The sequence below is a fragment of the Arachis hypogaea genome, chromosome 6 (genome assembly GCF_003086295.3).
Source record: "Arachis hypogaea cultivar Tifrunner chromosome 6, arahy.Tifrunner.gnm2.J5K5, whole genome shotgun sequence".
In the NCBI taxonomy this organism is placed as follows: Eukaryota; Viridiplantae; Streptophyta; class Magnoliopsida; order Fabales; family Fabaceae; genus Arachis; species Arachis hypogaea.
The window spans coordinates 70,754,895-70,780,244 of NC_092041.1; the positions used below are offsets into that span (position 1 = coordinate 70,754,895).

Here is a 25,350-nt window from a genome sequence, read left to right on the forward strand (position 1 = left end):
TCTCTATCTTTATCTTTATGTTTTATGCGTTTATCACCATACCCATTTGAGTTTGCCTGACTAAGATTTACAAGGTGACCATAGCTTGCTTCATACCAACAATCTCTGTGGGATCGACCCTTACTCGCGTAAGGTTTATTACTTGGACGACCCAGTACACTTGCTGGTTAGTTGTGCGGAATTGCAAAAGTGTGATTGCAATTTCGTGCACCAAGTTTTTGGCGCCGTTGCCGGGGATTGTTGAGTTTGGACAACTGACGGTTCATCTTGTTGCTTAGATTAGGTATTTTTTTTCTTCAGAGTTCTTAAGAATGAATTCTAGTGTTTCAAGGTGATGTTCTTATCATCACCAAAGCTGATTGATCTTCATCAATTTAGCTCTTGAATGCAATGTTCTGCTGAAGCTTGGCTAACCATGTCTAATTCCTTTAGACTGAAGCTTTAGACTAAACATTGCATGATTCTTGGAATTCTCATTAAGAATTTTGATACCTTTTCCCACTTTATTTTCGAAAAAAAAAGCACAAAAAATTTTACAAAATCATAAAATCCAAAAATATTTTTGAGTCTAGTGTTTCATTTTAAGTTTGGTGTCAATTGCATACATTCATTCATGTGTCTTAAGGATCTTCAAGTAATTCTTGATGATTTCTTACTCTAATCTTTGAATTCTCTTGACTTGAGTGTTTATGTGTCTCATATGCATTCTCATTAGTGTCAGTAGTATACAAACTGCTAAGTTTGGTGTCTTGCATGCATTGTTATTTGATTTTAGTTGCATTTTGATTATTCCTTATTATTAAAAATCCAAAAATATTTTTAATTTGTGTCTCTTCAAGTCAATAATACAAGGAATTGAAGATTCAGAATATTCTGCAGAGGAATTGCACAGAAAAAGCTGGGCGTTCAAAATGCCCAGTAAGGAAGACAGACTGGCGTTTAAACGCCAGCCAGGGTACCTGGCTGGGCGTTTAACGCCCAAAAGAGTAGATTTTTGGGCGTTAAACGCCAGAATGTGCACCATTCTGGGCGTTTAACGCCAGGATGGCACAAGAGGGAAGATTCTGTTTTTAATTCAAATTTTTTCAGGTTTTCAAAATTTTTCAAAATCAAATCTTTTTCAAATCATATCTTTTCAATCATATGTTTTCAAAATTAATTTCTTTCCTTTTTCAAAGATACTTGCTATCAATTAATGATTTGATTCAACATTTCAAGTATGTTGCCTTTTCTGTTGAGAAAGGTTTAATGTTTGAATCATATCTTTTCTTGATAGCCAAGTCATTAATTTTCAAAATCAAATCTTTTTAAAATGTTTTTTCAAATCATATCTTCTCAATCACATCTTTTTTAAAACCAATCATATCTTCTTAACCACATCTTTTTCAAAATAGCTTTCAATCAAATCTTTTTAATTTCTAATTTCAAAATCTTTTTCAAAAATCACTTTACTTCTCTCTCAATCATGGTTTTCGAAAATCAATTAAAGTTTTTCAAAATGTCTTCAAAATCTTTTACTTAATTTTCGAAAATTACTTCCCTTCTTCTCACATCCTTCTATTTATGGACTAACACTATTCCTTAATGCAAAATTCGAACTCCATCTTCTTTGATAAGTTCGAATTTTCTACTTCTGCCTTCTATTTTTCTTTTCCTCTGACACCTCAAAGAATCTCTATACTGTGACATAGAGGATTCCATATTTTCTTGTTCTCTTCTCTTTCTTATGAGCAGGAGCAAGGACAAAAGCATTCTTGTTGAGGCTAATCCTGAACCTGAAAGGACCATGAAGCGAAAGCTAAGAGAAGCTAAGGCACAATTCTCTGTGAAGGACCTGACCGAATTCTTCAAAGAAGAAGAACACATGGCAGCCGAAAACAACAATGCCAACAATGCAAGGAAGGTGCTGGGTGACTTTACTGCACCTACTCCCGATTTCTATGGGAGAAGCATCTCTATCCCTGCCATTGGAGCAAACAACTTTGAGCTTAAGCCTGGTGCACGAAATTGCAATCACACTTTTGCAACCCCGCACAACTAACCAGCAAGTGCACTGGGTCGTCCAAGTAATACCTTACGTGAGTAAGGGTCGATCCCACGGAGATTGTCGGCTTGAAGCAAGCTATGGTTATCTTGTAAATCTTAGTCAGGATATCAGAAATTATCAGGATTGATTGTGAAGAGTAAAAGAGCATGAAATAAGTACTTGTTCTGCAGTAATGGGGAATAGGTTGAGGTTTTGGAGATGCTCCATCTTCTGAATCTCTGCTTTCCTACTGTTTTCTTCTTCAAACACGCAAGGCTCCTTCCATGGCAAGCTGTATGCAAGGGTTTCACCGTTGTCAGTGGCTACCTCCCATCCTCTCAGTGGAAATGTTCAACGCACCCTGTCACGGCACGGCTATCCATCTGTCGGTTCTCAATCAGGCCGGAATAGAATCCAGTGATTCTTTTGCGTCTGTCACTAACGCCCCGCCTTCAGGAGTTTGAAGCTCGTCACAGTCATTCAATCATTGAATCCTACTCAGAATACCACAGACAAGGTTTAGACCTTCCGGATTCTCTTGAATGCCGCCATCAGTTCTAGCTTATACCACGAAGATTCGGTCAAAGAATCCAAGAGATATCTACTTAATCTAAGATAGAATGGAGGTGGTTGTCAGGCACACGTTCATAATTGAGAATGATGATGATTGTCACGGATCATCACATTCATCCGATTTAAGAATAAGTAGTATCTTAGAATGGAAGCAAGCATGATTGAATGAGAAACAGTAGTAATTGCATTAATCCATCAAGACACAGTAGAGCTCCTCATCCCCAACCATGGGGTTTAGAGACTTATGCTGTAAAAGGTACAATGAGAAACGTGTAAAGTGTCATGAGGTACGGATACAATGTCAAAAGATCCTATTAATAGTAAACTAGTAACCTAGGGTATACAGAAATGAGTAAATGACGTAAAAATCCACTTCTGGGTCCACTTGGTGTGTGCTTGGGCTGAGCATTGAAGCATTTTCGTGTAGAGACCTTTTCTGGAGTTAAACGCCAGCCTTTATGCCAGTTTGGGCGTTTAACTCCAAGTTTTATGCCAGTTCCAGCGTTAAACGCTGGAATTTCTGAGGCTGTTTTGCCACGCCGGTTTGGGCCATCAAATCTCGGGCAAAGTATGAACTATTAAACATTGCTGAAAAGCCCAGGATGTCTACTTTCCAATGCCGTTGAGAGCGCGCCAATTGGGCTTCTGTAGCTCCAGAAAATATACTTCGAGTGCAGGGAGGTCAGAATCCAACAGCATCTGCAGTCCTTTTCAGTCTCTGAATCAGATTTTTGCTCAGAACCCTCAATTTCAGCCAGAAAATACCTGAAATCACAGAAAAACTCACAAACTCATAGTAAAGTCCAGAAAAGTGAATTTTAACTAAAAACTAATAAAAATATACTAAAAACTAACTATATCATACTAAAAACATACTAAAAACAATGCCAAAAAGCGTATAAATTATCCGCTCATCACAACACCAAACTTAAATTGTTGCTTGTCCCCAAGCAACTGAAAATCAAAATAGGATAAAAAGAAGAGAATATACTATAGACTCCAAAATATCAAGGAAACTTAGCTCCAATTAGATGAGCGGGACTAGTAGCTTTTTGCTTCCGAACAGTTTTGGCATCTCACTTTATCCTCTGAAGTTCAGAATGATTGGCATCTATAGGAACTCAGAACTCAGATAGTGTTATTGATTCTCCTAGTTAAGTATAATGATTCTTGAACATAGCTAGTGTATGAGTCTTGGCTGTGGCCCAAAGCACTCTGTCTTCCAGTATTACCACCGGATACATACATGCCACAGACACATAATCGAGTGAACCTTTTCAGATTGTGACTCAGCTTTGCTAGAGTCCCCAATTAGAGGTGTCCAGGGTTCTTAAGCACACTCTTTTTGCCTTGGATCACAACTTTCTTTCTTTCTTTTTTTTCGATTTTTTTTTGAATTCACTGCTTTTTCTTGCTTCAAGAATCAATCTGATGATTTTTCAGATCCTCAATAACAGTTCTCTTTTTCCCTCATTCTTTCAAGAGCCAACAATTTTAACATTCTTAAAACAACAAATTCAAAAGACATATGCACTGTTCAAGCATACATTTGGAAAACAAAAATTATTGTCACCACATCAAGCTAATTCAACTAGTTTCAAGGATAAATTTCGAAATCCTGTACTTCTTGTTCTTTTGTGATTAAAGCATTTTTCATTTAAGAGAGGTGATGGATTCATAGGACATTCATAGCTTTAAGGCATAGACACTAAGATACTAATGATCATGTAATAAGACACAAACATAGATAAACATAAGCATAAAAATTCGAAAAATAGAAAATAAAGAACAAGGAAATTAAAGAACGGGTCCACCTTAGTGATGGCGGCTTGTTCTTCCTCTTGAAGATCTTATGGAGTGCTTGAGCTCCTCTATGTCTCTTCCTTGCCTTTGTTGCTCCTCTCTCATGATTCTATGATCTTCTTTAATTTCATGGAAGAGGATGGAATGTTCTTGGTGCTTCACCCTTAGTTGTCCCATGTTGGAACTCAATTCTCCTAGGGAGGTATTGATTTGCTCCCAATAGTTTTGTGGAGGAAAGTGCATCCCTTGAGATGAATATCTCCATCTCCCATGGCTGGAGGTGGAAGCTTTTGCCTTCCCTTTCCTCTTTCTAGAGGTTTCTCCGGCCTTAGGTGCCATAAATGATTATAGAGAAACAAAAAGCAACGCTTTTACCACACCAAACTTAGAAGGTTTGCTCGTCCTCGAGCAAAAGAAGAAAGAAGAGAGAGAGTGGTGGGGTAGGTGGGGATCCTGTGGGGTCCACAGATCTTGAGGTGTCAAGGATAATTCATCCCTGCACCAAGTGGCGAGCAAAAATGCTCCTTCTGCCAATCCTGGCGTTAAACGCCGGGCTGGTGCCCATTTCTGGCGTTTAACGCCAGCTTGGTGCCCATTCCTGGCGTTTAACGCCAGTCTGGTGCCCCTTTCTGGCGTTAAATGCCCAGAATGGTGCCAGACTGGGCGTTAAACGCCCATCTGCTAGCCTTACTGGCGTTTAAATGCCAGCAAGTTTTCCTCCAGGGTGTGCTGTTTTTCTTTCTGTTTTTCATTCTGTTTCTGCTTTTTCAATTGATTTTGTGACTTTCCATGATCATCAACCTATAGAAAACATAAAATAACAAAGGAAAAATAATAAATATAACATTGGGTTGCCTCCCAACAAGCGCTTCTTTAATGTTAGTAGCTTGACAGTGGGCTCTCATGGAGCCTCACAGATGTTCAGAGCAATGTTGGAACCTCCCAACACCAAACTTAGAGTTTGAATGTGGGGGTTCAACACCAAACTTAGAAGTTGGTGGTGGCCTCCCAACACCAAACTTATAGTTTGACTATGGGGGCTCTGTTTGACTCTGTTTTGAGAGAAGCTCTTCATGCTTCCTCTCCATGGTTACAGAAGGAGAACCTTGAGTCTTATAGTTTGCACTGTCTGCAAGCCACGGAGCTTCCTGAATGGCAAACAATTGCTCATCCAGAAAGGTTTCAGAGATCTCAGTAGGATGGAGGGATGCTCCTGCTACTGGTTCTATCCTTGACAGGTGATCAGCTACTTGATTCTCTGTCCCTTTTCTGTCTCTTATTTCTATATCAAACTCTTGCAGAAGCAACACCCATCTTATGAGCCTGGGTTTTGAATCCTGCTTTGTGAGTAGATATTTAAGAGCAGCATGGTCAGTGTACACAATCACTTTTGATCCTACTAAATAAGATCTGAACTTGTCAATGGCATAAACCACTGCAAGTAACTCCTTTTCTGTGGTTGTGTAATTCTTCTGTGCATCATTTAGAATACGGCTGCCATAATAAATGACGTGCAGAAGCTTACCATGCCTTTGTCCCAATACTGCACCAATGGCATGGTCACTGGCATCACACATTAGTTCAAATGGTAATGTCCAGTCTGGTGCAGAGATGACTGGTGCTGTGACCAGCTTAGCTTTCAGAGTCTCAAACGCCTGCAGACACTCATTATCAAAAATAAATGGAGTGTCAGCAGCTAGCAGATTACTCAGAGGTTTGGCAATTTTTGAAAAATCCTTTATAAACCTTCTGTAGAATCCTGCATGTCCCAGAAAGCTTCTGATTGCCTTAACATTGATAGGTGGTGGTAATTTTTCAATTACTTCAACTTTAGCTTGATCCACCTCTATTCCCTTGTTTGAAATTTTATGCCCAAGGACAATCCCTTCAGTCACCATAAAGTGACATTTCTCCCAGTTTAAAACTAGGTTGGTCTCTTGGCATCTTTTCAGAACAAGTGCTAGATGGTTAAGGCAGGAGCTGAATGAGTCTCCAAATACTGAAAAGTCATCCATGAAGACTTCCAGAAATTTTTCTACCATATCTGAGAAGATAGAGAGCATGCACCTCTGAAAGGTTGCAGGTGCATTGCACAGACCAAAAGGCATCCTTCTGTAGGCAAATACTCCAGAAGGACATGTAAATGCTGTTTTCTCTTGGTCCTGAGGATCTACTGCAATTTGGTTGTAACCTGAATAGCCATCCAAAAAGCAGTAGTATTCATGACCTGCTAGTCTCTCTAGCATCTGGTCTATGAATGGTAAAGGAAAATGATCCTTTCTGGTGACTGTATTGAGCCTTCTGTAGTCAATACACATGCGCCACCCTGTAACTGTTCTTGTAGGAACCAGTTCATTCATTTCATCATGAACCACTGTCATGCCTCCCTTCTTGGGGACAACGTGGACAGGGCTCACCCAGGGGCTATCTGAAATAGGATAAATAATCCCAGCCTCTAGTAACTTAGTGACCTCTTTCTGCACCACCTCCTTCATGGCTGGATTTAGCCGCCTTTGTGGTTGAACCACTGGCTTAGCATCATCCTCTAATAGGATCTTGTGCATGCATCTTGCTGGGCTAATGCCCTTAAGATCACTTATGGACTACCCAAGAGCTGTCTTGTGTGTCCTTAGCACTTGAATTAGTGCTTCCTCTTCCTGTGGATTTAAAACAGAGCTTATGATCACTGGAAAAGTGTCACCTTCTCCCAGAAATGCATATTTCAGGGATGGTGGTAGTGGCTTGAGCTCGGGTTTAGGAGGCTTATCTTCTTCTTGAGGAATTTTCAGAATTTCTTTTATTTCCTTTAGTTCCTCCAGATCAGGCTGAACATCTTTAAAGATGTCATCTAGCTCTGATTCAAGACTTTCAGTCATATTGACCTCCTCCACCAAAGAGTCAATAATATCAGTGCTCATGCAGTCATTTGATGTGTCTGGATGCTGCATAGCTTTGACAACATTCAACTTGAACTCATCCTCATTGACTCTCAGGGTTAATTCCCCTTTTTGGACATCAATGAGGGTCCGTCCAGTTGCTAGGAAAGGTCTTCCTAGAATGAGAGTTGCACTCTTGTGCTCCTCCATTTCCAGCACTACAAAGTTAGTGGGAAAGGCAAATGGCCCAACCTTGACAATCATGTCCTCAATTATGCCTGATGGGTATTTAATGGAGCCATCAGCAAGTTGGAGACATATCCTGGTTGGTTTGACTTCTCTAGTCAAGCCAAGCTTTCTGATAGTGGATGCAGGTATTAGGTTGATACTTGCCCCTAGATCACATAGAGCTTTCTTGGTACAAGTACCCTCTAATGTGCATGGTATCATAAAGCTTCCAGGATCTTTAAGCTTCTTTGGTAAGCTCTTTAATATGACTGCACTGCATTCTTCAGTGAGAAAAACTTTTTCTGTTTCTCTCCAATCCTTCTTATGACTTAAGATCTCTTTCATGAACTTAGCATAAGAAGGTATTTGCTCAAGTGCCTCTGCAAACGGAATCTTTATTTCAAGAGTCCTTAGATAGTCTACAAAGCGGGCAAATTGCTTATCCTGCTCCGCTTGGCGGAGTTTCTGAGGATAAGGCATCTTGGCTTTATATTCTTCAACCTTAGTTGCTGCAGGCTTATTCCTTACAGAAGTGGTTGAAGAAGCCTTTTTAGAGGGATTACTGTCAGCACTCTCAGGTGTCTGATCCTCCCTTGGCGTCTGAACGCCAGGAATAGGTGAAGATTGGGCGTTTAACGCCAACTTCTCTCCCTTTTCTGGCGTTTGAACGCCAGAACTGGGCAGGGAATGGGCGTTTAACGCCAGCTTTCCTCCCCTTTCTGGCGTTTGAACGCCAAAAGTATTCCTCTCTGGGCTCTTACTGTCCTCAGAGGGATTTTGGACAGTGGTTTTGTTATCCTCTGTCAATTGTTCCCTATTTGGCTTTTTGCTCTTTTGAGCAGCAATGTCTTCCCACTCCTCAGTTGAACTGCTTGACATTCTTCTGTTATCTGTTTAGATATTTGCTGTTTTCCTTGATTCAACTGCAGTTCTATGTTCTTGTTAGCATCTTTAGTTTCATGGAGCATCTCTTTAAATTCTGCTAACTGTTTTGTCATCAGGAGCACTTGTTGATTAAGCTCAATCATCTATTCTTGAGGATTAGGATCAGTGGCTACTGCCATGACTTCCTCTTTTGGGGAGAACTCATTGCTAGAGTACAAATATTGATTTCTAGCAACAGTGTCTATAAGCTCTTGAGCCTCTTCAATTCTCTTCCTCATGTGTATAGATCCACCAGCTGAGTGGTCTAAAGACATCTGAGCTTTTTTTGTAAGCCCATAGTAGAAGATGTCTAACTGTATCCACTCTGAAAACATTTCAGAGGGGCATTTTCTTAGCATACCTCTATACCTCTCCCAGGCATTATAAAGGGATTCATTATCCTCTTGTTTAAAGCCTTGGATGTCCAGCCTTAGCTGTGTCATCCTCTTTGGAGGGTAAAAGTGATTCAGGAATTTGTCTGATAACTGTTTCCATGTCTTTATGCTTGCTGTAGGTTGGTTATTCAACCACCTCTTAGCTTGATCTTTTACAGCAAATGGAAATAGTAATAGTCTGTAGACATCCTGATCTACCTCTTTATCACGTACTGTGTCAGCAATTTGTAAGAATTGTGCCAGAAACTCAGTAGGTTCTTCCTATGGAAGACCGGAATACTGGCAATTTTGCTGCACTATGATAATGAGTTGAGGATTTAGCTCAAAGCTGCTTGCTTTAATGGGAGGTATACAGATGCTACTCCCATATGCAGCTGTAATGGGGTTAGCATATGACCCCAGAGTCCTTCTGGACTGTTCAATTCCACTTAGGTCCATGATGGAGAAAGGGAAATGATGCAGATATTATTTTATTTTTATTTTTATTCATTTTTTTATTTTAATTAACAGTGACCGAAAAAAATTAAAATAAAATAAATGGAAAATAAAATAAAATTTCGAAAAATAAAATCAAAGCAAATTGAAAACTAAATTAATTAATTAATTAATTAAAAAGATTTTGGAATTAGCAAGTAAAAAGATATGATTGAGAATTATTTTGAAAAAGATATGATTGAGAAGATATGATTGCAAATAAAAATGATTGAAAAGATATGATTTTGAAAATCTTTGACTAATTTAATGCAAAATTTCGAAAATTATGAGTAAAACAAGGAAAGGATATTTTTTTATTTTTAAATTTTAATGAGGAAAGAGAAAAACAACAGAACGACACTAAACTTAGAAATTTTAGATCAAAACAAAGTGAACAAACAAGAAAACTTTGAATGTCAAGATGAACACCAAGAACACTTTGAAGATCAAGATGAACACCAAGAACAAATTTTTGAAAAATTTTTAAGTGAATAAAAGCACAAAAGACACCAAACTTAAAATTTTTAGAAAATCAAACACAAATTTTTGAAAACTTAAAGGAAAACACAAAGAAGACACCAAACTTAAAATATAAAACTAAACTCAAATAAAAGACTCTAAACCAACAAAAATAAAACAGTCCTAATCTAAGCAACAAGATAAGCCGTCAGTTGTCCAAACTCGAACAATCCCCGGCAACGGTGCCAAAAACTTGGTGCACGAAATTGCAATCACACTTTTGCAACCCCGCACAACTAACCAGCAAGTGCACTGGGTCGTCCAAGTAATACCTTACGTGAGTAAGGGTCGATCCCACGGAGATTGTCGGCTTGAAGCAAGCTATGGTTATCTTGTAAATCTTAGTCAGGATATCAGAAATTATCAGGATTGATTGTGAAGAGTAAAAGAACATGAAATAAGTACTTGTTTTGCAGTAATGGGGAACAGGTTGAGGTTTTGGAGATGCTCCATCTTCTGAATCTCTGCTTTCCTACTGTCTTCTTCTTCAAACACGCAAGGCTCCTTCCATGGCAAGCTGTATGCAAGGGTTTCACCGTTGTCAGTGGCTACCTCCCATCCTCTCAGTGGAAATGTTCAACGCACCCTGTCACGGCACAGCTATCCATCTGTCGGTTCTCAATCAGGCCGGAATAGAATCCAGTGATTCTTTTGCGTCTGTCACTAACGCCCCGCCTTCAGGAGTTTGAAGCTCGTCACAGTCATTCAATCATTGAATCCTACTCAGAATACCACAGACAAGGTTTAGACCTTCCGGATTCTCTTGAATGCCGCCATCAGTTCTAGCTTATACCACAAAGATTCCGGTCAAAGAATCCAAGAGATATCTACTTAATCTAAGATAGAACGGAGGTGGTTGTCAGGCACACGTTCATAATTGAGAATGATGATGATTGTCACGGATCATCACATTCATCCGATTTAAGAACAATTAGTATCTTAGAATGGAAGCAAGCATGATTGAATGAGAAACAGTAGTAATTGCATTAATCCATCGAGACACAGCAGAGCTCCTCACCCCCAACCATGGGGTTTAGAGACTCATGCTGTAAAAGGTACAATGAGAAACGTGTAAAGTGTCATGAGGTACGGATACAATGTCAAAAGATCCTATTAATAGTAAACTAGTAACCTAGGGTATACAGAAATGAGTAAATGACGTAAAAATCCACTTCTGGGTCCACTTGGTGTGTGCTTGGGCTGAGCATTGAAGCATTTTCGTGTAGAGACCTTTTCTGGAGTTAAACGCCAGCCTTTATGCCAGTTTGGGCGTTTAACTCCAAGTTTTATGCCAGTTCCAGCGTTAAACGCTGGAATTTCTGAGGCTGTTTTGCCACGTCGGTTTGGGCCAACAAATCTCGGGCAAAGTATGGACTATTATATATTGCTGGAAAGCCCAGGATGTCTACTTTCCAATGCCGTTGAGAGCGCGCCAATTGGGATTCTGTAGCTCCAGAAAATCCACTTCGAGTGCAGGGAGGTCAGAATCCAACAGCATCTGCAGTCCTTTTCAGTCTCTGAATCAGATTTTTGCTCAGAACCCTCAATTTCAGCCAGAAAATACCTGAAATCACAGAAAAACACACAAACTCATAATAAAGTCCAGAAAAGTGAATTTTAACTAAAAACTAATAAAAATATACTAAAAACTAACTATATCATACTAAAAACATACTAAAAACAATGCCAAAAAGCGTATAAATTATCCGCTCATCAAAGCCTCAATTAGTTTCTCTAATGCAACAGAATTGCAAGTTCCATGGACTTCCATTGGAAGATCCTCATCAGTTCTTAGCTGAATTCTTGCAAATCTGTGACACTGTCAAGACTAATGGGGTTGACCCTGAGGTCTACAGACTTATGCTATTCCCTTTTGTTGTAAGAGACAGAGCTAGGACATGGTTGGACTCACAACCTAAAGAAAGCCTGGACTCTTGGGAAAAGCTAGTCAATGCCTTCTTGGCAAAGTTCTTTCCACCTCAAAAATTGAGTAAGCTTTGAGTGGAAGTCCAAACCTTCAGACAGAAGGAAGGAGAATCCCTCTATGAAGCTTGGGAAAGATACAAACAGTTAATCAGAAAGTGTCCCTCTGACATGCTTTGTGAATGGAGCATCATAGGTATTTTCTATGATGGTCTCTTTGAACTATCCAAGATGTCTTTGGATAGCTCTGCTGGAGGATCTCTTCATCTGAAGAAGACGCCTACTGAAGCTCAAGAGCTGATTGAAATGGTTGCAAATAACCAATTCATGTACACTTCTGAAAGGAATCCTGTGAACAATGGGACTAGTCAGAAGAAAGGAGTTCTTGAGATTGACACTCTGAATGCCATATTGGCTCAGAACAAAATATTGACTCAACAAGTCAATATGATTTCTCAAAGTCTGTCTGGAATGTAAAATGCACCAAGCAGTACTAAGGAAGCTTCATCTGAGGAAGAAGCTTATGATCCTGAGAACCCTTCAATGGAAGAGGTGAATTACATGGGAGAACCCTATGGAAACACCTATAATCCTTCATGGAGAAATCATCCAAATCTCTCATGGAAGGATCAACAGAGACCTCAACAAGGTTTCAACAATAATAATGGTGGAAGAAACAGGTTTAGCAATAGCAAGCCTTTTCCATCATCTTCTCAGCAACAGACAGAGAGTTCTAAGCAGAATAACTCTGACTTAGCAACCATGGTCTCTGATCTGATCAAAACCACTCAAAGTTTCATGACTGAAACTAGGTCCTCCATTAGAAATTTGGAAGGACAAGTGGGTCAGCTGAGCAAGAAAATTACTGAACTCCCTCCTAGTACTCTTCCAAGCAATACAGAAGAAAATCCAAAAGGAGAGTGCAAAGCCATCAACATGGCCGAATTTGGAGAGGAAAGAGAGGCAGTGAACGCCACTGAGGAAGACCTCAATGGACGTCCACTGGCCTCCAATGAGTTCCCCAATGAGGAACCATGGGAATCCGAGGCTCAAAATGAGACTATAGAGATTCCATTGGACTTACTTCTGCCATTCATGAGCTCTGATGAGTATTCTTCCTCTGAAGAGGATGAGTATGTCACTGAAGAGCAAGTTGCTAAATACCTCGGGGCAATCATGAAGCTAAATGACAAGTTATTTGGAAATGAGACTTGGGAGGATGAACCCCCTTTGCTCACCAAAGAACTGGATGACTTGTCTAGGCAGAAACTGCCTCAAAAGAGACAGGATCCTGGGAAGTTTTCATTACCTTGTACCATAGGCACCATGACCTTTAAGAAGGCCTTGTGTGACTTAGGGTCAAGTGTAAACCTCATGCCTCTCTCTGTAATGGAGAAGTTAGGGATCTTTGAGGTGCAAGCTGCAAAAATCTCACTAGAGATGGCAGACAACTCAAGAAAACAAGCCTATGGACTTGTAGAGAATGTTTTGGTAAAAGTTGAAGACCATTACGTCCCTACTGATTTCATAGTCCTAGAGACTGGGAAGTGCATGGATGAATCCATCATCCTTGGCAGACCCTTCCTAGCCACAGCAAAGGCTGTGATTGATGTTGATAGAGGAGAGTTGATCATTCAAGTGAATGAAGAATCCTTGGTGTTTAAGGCCCGAGGATACCCCTCTGTCACCATGGAGAGGAAGCATGAAGAGCTTCCCTCAAAACAGAGCCAAACAGAGCCCCCACAGTCAAACTCTAAGTTTGGTGTTGGGAGGCCACAACCAAACTCTAAGTTTGGTGTTGAACCCCCACATTCAAACTCTAAGTTTGGTGTTGGGAGGTTCCAACATTGCTCTGAGCATCTGTGAGGCTCCATGAGAGCCCTCTGTCAAGCTACTGACATTAAAGAGGCGCTTGTTGGGAGGCAACCCAATGTTATATTTTGACTATTTTCCTTTGTTATTTTATGTTTTTTGTAGGTTGATGATCATGAGAAGTCACAAAATCAATGAAAAAAGCAAAAACAGAATGAAAAACAGGAAGAAAAATAGCACACCCTGGAGGAAGAACTTACTGGCGTCTAAACGCCAGTAAGGCTAGCTGTTGGGCGTTTAACGCCCAGTCTGGCACCATTCTGGGCGTTTAACGCCAGAAAGGGGCACCAGACTGGCGTTAAACGCCAGAAATGGGCACCAGCCCGGCGTTTAACGCCAGAATTGGCTCAAAACGCAAATTTGCTTGCCATTTGGTGCAGGGATGACTTTTCCTTGACACCTCAGGATCTGTGGACCCCACAGGATCCCCACCTACCCTACCACTCTCTCTCTCTTCTTCACCCATTCACCAATCACCTCACCACCTCTTCCCCAAAAACCCTTCACCTATCAAATCCCATCTTTCTCTTCACCACTCACATCCATCCTTCATAAAACCCCACCTACCTCACCATTCAAATTCAAACCACTTTCCCACCCAAACCCACCCTCACTTGACCGAACCCTACCCTTCCCTCACTCCTATATAAACCCTCCTTCACTCCTTCATTTTCACACAACCTTAACACCACTTCTCCCCCCTTTGGCCGAACACAAAGCCATTCCCTTCTTCCTCATTTCTTCTTCTTCTACTCTCTTCCTTCTTCTTTTGCTCGAGGACGAGCAAACCTTTTAAGTTTGGTGTGGTAAAAGCATTGCTTTTTGTTTTTCCATAACCATTTATGGCATCCAAGGCCGGAGAAACCTCTAGAAAGAGGAAAGGGAAGGCAAAAGCTTCTACCTCCGAGTCATGGGAGATGGAGAGATTCATCTCAAGGGTGCATCAAGACCACTTCTATGAAGTTGTGGCCTTGAAGAAGGTGATCCCCGAGGTCCCTTTTTCACTCAAAAAGAGTGACTATCCGGAGATCCGACATGAGATCCGAAGAAGAGGTTGGGAAGTTCTTACCAACCCCATTCAACAAGTCGGAATCTTAATGGTTCAAGAGTTCTATGCCAATGCATGGATCACCAAGAACCATGATCAAAGTGTGAACCCGGATCCAAAGAATTATCTTACTATGGTTCGGGGGAAATACTTGGATTTTAGTCCGGAAAGTGTAAGGTTGGCATTCAATTTGCCCATGATGCAAGGAGATGAACATCCTTACACTAGAAGGGTCAACTTTGATCAAAGGTTGGACCAAGTCCTCACAGTCATATGTGAAGAGGGCGCCCAATGGAAGAGAGATTCAAGAGGGAAGCCGGTTCAATTGAGAAGGCATGACCTCAAGCCCGTGGCTAGAGGATGGTTGGAGTTTATTCAACGCTCAATCATTCCCACTAGCAACCGGTCCGAAGTTACCATAGACCGGGCTATCATGATTCATAGCATCATGATTGGAGAAGAAATAGAAGTTCATGAGGTTATAGCTCAAGAACTCTATAAGGTGGCGGACAAGTCCTCTACCTTGGCAAGGTTAGCCTTTCCTCATCTTATTTGTCACCTCTGTTATTCAGTTGGAGTTGACATAGAGGGGGACATCCCTATTGATGAGGACAAGCCCATCACTAAGAAGAGGATGGAGCACACAAGAGACCCCACTCATCATGAGATCCCTGAGATTCCTCAAGGGATGCACTTTCCTCCACAAAACTATTGGGAGCAACTAAACACCTCCCTAGGAGAATTGAGTTCCAACATGGGACAACTAAGGGTGGAGCACCAAGAACACTCCATCATCCTCCATGAAATTAGAGAAGATCAAAGAATCATGAGAGAGGAGCAACAAAGACAAGGAAGAGATATTGAGGAGCTTAAGCACTCCATAGGATCTTCAAGAGGAAGAAAGAGCCGCCATCACTAAGGTGGACCCGTTCCTTAATTTCCTTGTTCTTTATTTTCCTGTTTTTCGAAAATTATGCTTATGTTTATCTATGTTTGTGTCTTGTGATCATTAGTGTCTTAGTGTCTATGCCTTAAAGTTATGAATGTCCTATGAATCCATCACCTTTCTTAAAAAAAAAATAAAATGTTCTTAATTGAAAAAGAAAAAGAATTGCATGAATTTTGAATTTTATAACAGTTTAATTATTTTGATGTGATGGCAATATTTTTGTTTTCTGAATGTATGCTTAAACAGTGCATATGTCTTTTGAATTTGTGGTTCATGAATGTTGGCTCTTGAAAGAATGATGAAAAAGGAGACATGTTACTGAGGATCTGAAAAATCATAAAAATGATTCTTGAAGCAAGAAAAAGCAATGAAAAAAATATATATATATATATTTTCGAAAAAAAAAGAGAAAAAAAATTTGAAAAAAATAGAGAAAAGAAAGAAATAAAGTTGTGATCCAAGGCAAAAAGAGTGTGCTTAAGAACCCTGGACACCTCTAGTTGGGGACTCTAGCAAAGCTGAGTCACAATCTGCAAAGGTTCACCCAAATATGTGTCTGTGCAATGTATGTATCCGGTGGTAATACTGAAAGACAGAGTGCTTTGGGCCACGGCCAAGACTCAATGAGTAGCTATGTTCAAGAATCATCATACTTAACTAGGAGAATCAATAACACTATCTGGATTCTGAGTTCCTAAAGAAGCCAATCATTCTGAATTTCAAAGGATAGAGTGAGATGCCAAAACTGTTCAGAGGCAAAAAGCTAAAAGCCCCGCTCATCTAATTAATACTGATCTTCATAGATGTTTTTGGAATTCATTGCATATTCTCTTCTTTTTTATCTTATTTGATTTTCAGTTGCTTGAGGACAAGCAACAATTTAAGTTTGGTGTTGTGATGAGCGGATAATTTGTACGCGTTTTGGCATTGTTTTTAGTATGTTTTTTGTATGATCTAGTTAATTTTTAGTATATTTTTATTAGTTTTTAGTTAAAATTCACTTTTCTGGACTTCACTATGAGTTTGTGTGTTTTTCTGTGATTTCAGGTATTTTCTGGCTGAAATTGAGGGACCTGAGCAAAAATCTGATTCAGAGACTAAAAAGGACTGCAGATGCTGTTGGATTCTGACCTCCCTGCACTCTAAGTGGATTTTCTGGAGCTACAGAAGCCCAATTGGCGCGCTCTCAACGGCGTTGGAAAGTAGACATCCTGGGCTTTCCGGCAATATATGATAGTCCATACTTTGCCCAAGATTTGATGGCCCAAACCGGCGTTCAAAGTCACCCTCAGAAATCCCAGCGTTAAACGCCGGAACTGGCACCAAAATGGGAGTTAAACGCCCAAACTGGCATAAAAGCTGGCGTTTAACTCCAAGAAGAGTCTCTACACGAAAATGCTTCAATGCTCAGCCCAAGCACACACCAAGTGGGCCCGGAAGTGGATTTTTATGTCATTTACTCATCTCTGTAAACCCTAGGCTACTAGTTTTCTATAAGTAGGACATTTTACTATTGTATTTTCATCTTTTGATCTTTCAATCTTTGGATCTTTTGATCACTTTAGATCTCTAGATCATCTTTGGACATCTAGTTCTTAGATCATTGGGATGCTGGCCTCACGGCCATGCCTAGACCTTGTTCTTATGTATTTTCAACGGTGGAGTTTCTACACACCATAGATTAAGGTGTGGAGCTCTGCTGTACCTCGAGTATTAATGCAATTACTATTGTTCTTCCATTCAATTCCGCTTGTTCTTGTTCTAAGATATCACTTGTTCTTCAACTTGATGAATGTGATGATCCGTGACACTCATCATCATTCTCACCTATGAACGTGTGACTGACAACCACCTCCGTTCTACCTTCGATTGGGTGAATATCTCTTGGATTCCTGATACACGATGCATGGTTGATCGCCTGACAACCGAGTGCTCGCCTGACAAACGAGCCAACCATTCCGTGAGATCAGAGTCTTCGTGGTATAGGCTAGAACTGATGGCGGCATTCAAGAGAATCCGGAAGGTCTAACCTTGTCTGTGGTATTCTGAGTAGGATTCAATGATTGAATGACTGTGACGTGCTTCAAACTCCTGAAGGCGGGGCGTTAGTGACAGACGCAAAAGAATCACTGGATTCTATTCCGGCCTGATCGAGAACCGACAGATGGATAGCCGTGCCGTGACAGGGTGCGTTGAACATTTCCACTGAGAGGATGGGAGGTAGCCACCGGTGAAACCCTTGCTTAAGCTTGCCATGGAAAGGAGTAAGAAGGATTGGATGAAGACAGTAGGAAAGCAGAGAGACGGAAGGGACCAGCATCTTCATACGCTTATCTGAAATTCCTACCAATGAATTACATAAGTATCTCTATCTTTATCTTTATGTTTTATGCGTTTATCACCATACCCATTTGAGTTTGCCTGACTAAGATTTACAAGGTGACCATAGCTTGCTTCATACCAACAATCTCTGTGGGATCGACCCTTACTCGCGTAAGGTTTATTACTTGGACGACCCAGTACACTTGCTGGTTAGTTGTGCGGAATTGCAAAAGTGTGATTGCAATTTCGTGCACCATGTATCAATGGTTCACAAACTTCTTTGGGTAAAAGCTCATGAATTGCAAGTGGTAGCAGCCGTTCTATTAGGACATGGCATTCCTGGCTCTTCAAGCCATAAATTTTTCAATCTTCAACGTGCACACACCTTCCAATATTTGATGAATACGAATCAGGCAACTTGAGTTCTTTCAAGAACTGACAAAGAAGTTGCCTTTCATTCTCCTTCCTAGTCTTTGACAAAGTATATTTGGCTATCGGCATCACAAACTTGTTGCCCACTCTACGAGGATGAAGGTTTCTCTTGATACCCATAAGTTGAAGATCAAGCCGTGCATTAAGATTGTCCTTTGTCTTTCCATCTATATTCAATAGTGTACCCAGTATATTATCGAACACGTTCTTCTCTATATGCATTACATCTAAATTATGACGTAACAATAATGTCTTCCAATAAGGCAACTCAAAGAAAATGCTTTTCTTTTTCCAATTTCCAGCCACCTTGTCATGCTCAGACTTTTTTCTCTTTTTAGTATTGTTCCCAAACTCCGTTTGTTCAAAAGTCTTGAATTCTTCTACGACATCATAACCAGACAGTGGCTTAGGTGCTTCACCAAGTTCCCTGGTATTGTCGAAAGAACTCTTATTTCTTCGCCACGGATGATCATGCGGCAAATAGCGGCGATGACCCATATAGCAATGCTTGTGTCAATGTTTCAGCCTCTTAGAACTAGTTTCCCTGTGGCAACACGCACATGCTAGTGCACCTTTAGTGCTCCAACCGGATAACATAGCATAGGCTGGATAATCATTTATTGTCCATAAAACTGAGGCAGACAACTTAAAGTTTCGTCTCTGAACCACATCAAATGTTTCAACACCCCCTTCCCACAATTCTTTCAACTCTTCAATTAACGGTTTTAAGTAGAATTGCCAGGGGATTTAGGGCCTGGAATAAGTAGAGATAACATCCAATTTGAATGTTTCAAAGCCATCCAAGGAGGATAGTTATATGGGATGAGAACAACTGGCCAAGTACTATAGGAAATGTTCATATTGCCGAACGGATTGAATCCATCACTAGCAACTCCAAGCCTGATATTTCTAGCATCACGTGCAAACCATTCGTGCTCCTCATCGAATGTCTTCCACGCCATCGAATCTGTTGGGTGTTTTAGGACTCCATCGTCAAGTCGTTTCTCTTTGTGCCACCTTATTGCTCACGCTGTTCTTCACACATGAAGATCCTTTGAAGCCTAGGTTTTAACGGAAAGTATCTTAGTGTCTTCTGGGGTACCTTCTTCCGAAGGTTATCCTTTTCATTCCCCCTCCCCTTCACCCATCTAGATTGCTTACACTTTGGACATTCATCAAGATCAGCATATTCTTGCCCCCGAAACAAAATGCAATCATTCACACAAGCATCTATCTTCTCGTAATCTAATCCCAAATCTCGAATCACTTTTCGAGCATCATAAAATGAAGTTGGACAAGAGTTTTCCTTTGGAAATATGCTTTTTAGAAAGAGCAACAAAGCATCAACTGAATTGTTGCTCCATCCATAGCGACATTTCATTTGAAACAACTTGACAATGAAAGATAACCTTGATATCCCACTGTCCGGATACAGGCTTTGCTCATAATCCCTCATTAGCCTCTGGAACCTCTTTGCCCCCTGATGAGGTTCTTCTTCTATATTTTCATCTACGTTGGTAGCGAAATCTCTCGGCGTCTCCCCTAGTGTTTCTCCTCTAAAGATGTTATACAACATCTTATAAGTGGCAGAATCATTCTCCCTTTCACAATCAATTTCATTTAGATCAGACACATCTATAGTGGATGTATCTTGAAGTATCTCACCATGATGCACCCATGTTTTATAAGAGGTCACTATCCCCCATTGGCGCACATGATGATGAACTTTATTTCTAAATTTGAACATAAAATTGTTGCATTTGGGACAAGGACAACGTATTTGATTTTTCACACCGGGTTGAGAGAAGGCAATATCCAAAAATAATTCATCGAGGCACTTTCTAAACTCAGGAGTACACCTATCAAAATTAACCCAATATTTCTGGTAATTGACCATTGGACTAATTTTTGCAGGACACGAGAATGGATAGAAGGATGTAAAGAGTGAAAAGAAAGAGAGCAGCATGACATAACATAGCATCACCGGGACTATCACTTTCAAAATCACCAAAAAAAGTGCAAAAAATAGAACCAAAATAATAAAGCCCAGAAATAAAAAATAGAACAAAAATATCAACTCTCCCAATAACCTAAAAATCAGATAATCAACCATGTTACACACCAATACTTTCAACCACAACAACGTCAGCATAATCAACCAACAATACTCAAATAAACTGAAGTTACCTTCAGCAGACTCAATGTTCAATATTTCAGCTAAGATTATCAGATAGCAGCATATTTAACAATACTCAAATAAACTGAAGTTACCTTAAGCAGAAACGTAACCGGACCAGACCAGACTAGCAGGAGAAGAAGGACACCCGAATCAGACCAGCAGAGGCAAAGGACAACGCCGGATGAGCAGAGCAGCATAAACTATCCTAATTCAATGCAATGTAAAATACACAACATTATTAACAAAATTTAATCCATATCTCTATGTTACTAAGGATCAAATAGTAACTTACTTTACTCAATTCATAATCACAAAAGTAAAAAAAAAAATTGAACAGAGTTAAAAGAAAGCAAAAGCTAATAACACTAATATAGTCCAACAGATATAAAATTAATATCTTCAGTCACAACATCAGCAGAATCAAGGTTCATCTACATTAAACTGGACTTACCTTCAGCAGAGGAGATGATCGGAGCAGACCGGCAGCAGACCAACGAAGCACGGCAGAGAAAGAAATTAGTGCTAATAAAAGCTTCTTCTGCTTTATTATGTAACTCAGGTTTTCCAACATAAGTATACAAGCCTCAACAAAGAAAAAAGAACAAACAGAATAACATATTAAATCATCTACTTTTACATACAGATACAGTTAGGAATTAGCATCAATTTTTCTCTTCTAAACCTACAATAAAACAGCAACAATGAAGTCCACAAAATTACTGTACAATAACTACATATAAGAAAAAAATCACCTCTACAGTGAAGAATGTCAGTAGCAGAACCACACTGAGTGAAAGGTTGGGGCCGTTCCACCGTCGAAGACGCAGGCCACAGGCGAGGACAGTTGACAGCACGATCAGAGCTTTGGCACGAGCAGAGCTTCGGCACGGACAGAGCACAGCCAGCAGAGGAGTCACCCAACAAGACGACCACAGAAACGGAGGTAGTAGATACAGAAGAGGTACGACACGGAGGCGGAGAAGGCAGAACGCAGGGAGCCTAGACGGCCAGGACGACACGGACAGAGGTGAGCAGCGGCACAGACGAAGCAGATTTGAGGAGCGAGTAGAGGACCACGACGCCGCCGAGACGTCTCCCAGGGGCTAGGCTGGCGACTCTTCCTCCGGCAGCAGCTCCATTCTCCCTCGTAGATAGGGTTTCGACGGCGCGATGGTTTGAGAGTGGCTGGGTGTGAGGCTTCGAGTGAGGTGGGGGAATGGGGGAACTTAGGGTTTTTTTTTTACTTTTTACATTCACTATAGATATTAACTCTTAGGTTTTTACACTACATTTTGTTTTTTTAATTTTTTTGGAATATTTTTAATTACTGTTATTTATAGTTATAAATTAATAAAAAAATTTTAAATTTCACAAATTAGTTTTAAGTTATCTTAAAATTCTGATTATTAAAACTTATATACTAATTTTATAAAGGCATATAAATTAATATTTACATCATTTAAAAATTAATGAATATGTAAAAAAATAATATAAAAAATATATTTTAAATGATTTATATAAACAATTTCTTTAATTTCTGAAACAAAATACAATTATTTTAAAAAAATATATAGACAATTTTTTTAATTCTTAAAGTTTTTAACATTTTGAAAAGAAAATTATAAATTATACATATATTTTGTGACACAAAAAAAAAAACTTGTTACAAACAACGTTGAATTTGGTGACAAATGAATTTTTTGTTACAAAATAATTTGAGTTTTTCAGACAAAAAATATTTTGTTACAAAATATTTGATTTTTTGAAACAAAAAACTATTTTGTTACAAAATACTACCAGTTTTTGCAACTATTTAACTTTTTGCAACACAATACGGCGTTACGAAAACTACCATAATTTGTAACAAAATAAAATAGATTGTTACAAAATATCTGGATGTTTTGTAACAATTTGTAATATTGTTACAAAACATATTTTTTTTTGTAACAATCAGCAACTATTATTACAAAAAAATGGTTTTTTGTAACAATTTTAAATTTGTTACAAAATTTTTGTTACAAATGTTCCATTTTCTTGTAGTGTGCACTGGGTTGTCCAAGTAATACCTTACGTGAGTAAGGGTCGATCCCACGGAGATTGACGGCTTGAAGCAAGCTATAGTCATCCTGTGAATCTTAGTCGGGCGGATTCAAATGGTTATGAGGTATTGATAATCAAAAGGTAAATAAAATGAAAAATAACATAGAGATACTTATGTAATTCATTGGTGAGAATTTCAGATAAGTGTTTGGAGATGCTTTATTGCTTCTGAACCTCTGCTTTCCTATTGTCTTCATCCAGTCATGCGTGCTCCCTTCCATGGCAAGCTGTAGGATCCCCTCAGTGAAAATGGTCCTCTACGGTTTCTGTACGGCTAATCAACTATCGGATTTCTCGTCTCGGATGAAAAATATAGGGTACAACTACCACATGGCTAATCATCTGTCGGTTCTCACTAGCATCAGAATAAGATCCATTGATCCTTTTTCACACTGTCACTGCACCCAACATTCGCAAGTTTGAAGCTCTTCACAGTCATCGCTTCCCAGATCCTACTCGGAATACCACAAACAAGGTTTAGACTTTCTGAATCTCAGGAATGCTGTCTATTGTTCTAGCCTATACCACGAAGATCCTAATTTCAGATTCAAATGCTCTGTTGTCAGGAGAGATGATGTGAATCGTTGATTAGAGACCCAAGAGAATATACTCTGACTATCGTCCAATGACTACGTTGAACATCATGTAGACCGCTTTGTGGTTGTCAGGCACACGAATCTTGGTTAAGCGAGTACTGAAGATAGATGGTGATTGTCACAGGTCACCCCTTTAGTCTGACTTAACTGAATAAAGTACAAGAGTATATCTTGGAGAAGAAGTAGGCATGAATTGAATGAAAAACTATAGTACTTGCATTAATTCATGAGGAACAGTAGAGCTCCTCACCTTAATCTATGAGGTGTAGAAACTCCACCATTGAAAATACATAAGAACAAAATGGTTTAGGCATGGCCGAATGGCCAACCTCCAAAAAGGGTTCGAAGAACTCCCAAAAGGTCAAAGACTCCTAATACAATAGTAAAAAGTGCTATTAATACTAAACTAGTAAATGTTGCCAGGGCATCTAGGCCAGTTTCACAGACCTTTTCTTTATTGTTTTAGGGTAGTTTCATGCATTTTCTTAGTGAATAAGGCAAGTTTTGGGTGAATATACACTGCCACATTGATTCAAGCAACTATTGTGAATTTTGCATGATTTCATGAGATTTTTGCTAGAATTGCATGATAACTTGATGATGCATAATCTCATGACTTTAGCTAGAGCTTTGATGCACTTTAATTGCTTGATTTCAGGACAAATGAAGCATGGAAGAACCACGTTAGCATTCACGTTAACTTAGTTAACGAGAACACTAACGTGGAATGGCAAGGAGCTTGCAACATTAATGAGAAAAGTGATCACCAATAACGCCTGCGAAGCCATCCATAGCTCACGTTAATAGCCACGTTAACTAAGTTAACGTGGTAGTTAATGTAGAAGAAAAAGGGGAACTCCACGTTAACGAGAAAAGTGAACACCACTAACGTTGGGAAACTAGGCAATGCCCCACGTTAAGAGTCACGTTAACTTAGTTAACGTGAACTCTAACGTGGAAGAGGAGTAACAACGCCAACGTTAGTGACACTCACTTTTGTCACTAACGTTGGATCATTAGCATTGCCTACGTTAATTCTCACGTTAAGATTATTAACGTGAAAGTTAACGTGGAGTTGAATTCAAAGAACCAACGTTAGTGACACTTACTTTTGTCACTAACGTTGGGAGATGGCTTCATTTACTACGTTAAGAGCCACGTTAACTTAGTTAACGTGAGTCCTAACGTAGGAACTTTAGGCAATTGGAGCGTTAGTGACAAAGGTGAGTGTCAGTAACGCTCTCGAAGGTGAAGAACACTCACGTTAAGAGCCACGTTAGCTAAGCTAACGTGAGACTTAACGTAAGGGCAAGAGGCAAGCCAATGTTAATGGGAGAAGTGAGTCCCATTAACGTTTGTGAAAAGGGGCACAAGCCAATGTTAATGGGAAAGGTGAGTCCCATTAACGTTAGCCAAGGATTGAATAGAAGACGTTAGTAGTCACGTTAAGACTACTAACGTTGGAGTTAACGTGGGTACATAAGGGTGGAACGTTAGTGGAAAAAGTGAATGCCACTAACGTTCTCACACCCAAAAAGGTGACTCAATGTTAATCCCACTAAATGCCCAAGCCTAACTCATATTTTTCTGCAAGCTGGGCCCACTAAAGATGAGAATTGCTTCAACTCAAGGTCCAGAGCCCACATCCAAGACTTGAAGAACTCACTAGAAGATCATGAGGAGTAGTATATATAGGAGTAGTTTTGAACTAGAGAGGAGCTTGGCACTTCTGGGCACTACTCTCTATAGATTTACTTTTTCTACACTTTAGCATGGATTCTTCTTTTCTGCTATTTTTCATCTCTAGAGCTATGAACAACTAAACCCCTTTCATTGGGTTAGGGAGCTCTGTTGTAATTTGATGGATCAATTATAGTTTTCATTCTTCTTCTTCTTTCTTTTCTCTTGATCTTACTAGAAAGCTTTCAATCTTAATTCAATTGGTTAGTTGTCTTGGAAAAAAACTCTCCATAATTGGATCTCCTTTGAGCCTTGGAAAAGGGATGAAGAGATCATGCTAGAAATGCTTTCTCATGTTGGACCAAATTGGGGTTTGGATGGATATTGTGACATGTAATCCTACCAACACTTTGATTTGGGAATACATGTGG

General features: G+C 39.7%; 1 protein-coding gene across 1 annotated transcript; it reads right to left on the reverse strand.

The window, feature by feature from the left end:
• Window positions 1–19,382: 19,382 nt before the first annotated feature.
• LOC112805608 (uncharacterized) lies at window positions 19,383–20,261 on the reverse strand. Its single transcript, XM_025847970.1, has one exon. It carries the CDS (start codon window positions 20,259–20,261, stop codon window positions 19,383–19,385), a length of 879 nt encoding a protein of 292 aa, XP_025703755.1.
• Between the last annotated feature and the right edge of the window lie 5,089 nt (window positions 20,262–25,350).

Excerpts from the sequence above, each read along its gene's own strand:
- LOC112805608 (XM_025847970.1), bottom strand. The coding sequence starts at position 20,261 with ATGGTCAATTACCAGAAATATTGGGTTAATTTTGATAGGTGTACTCCT.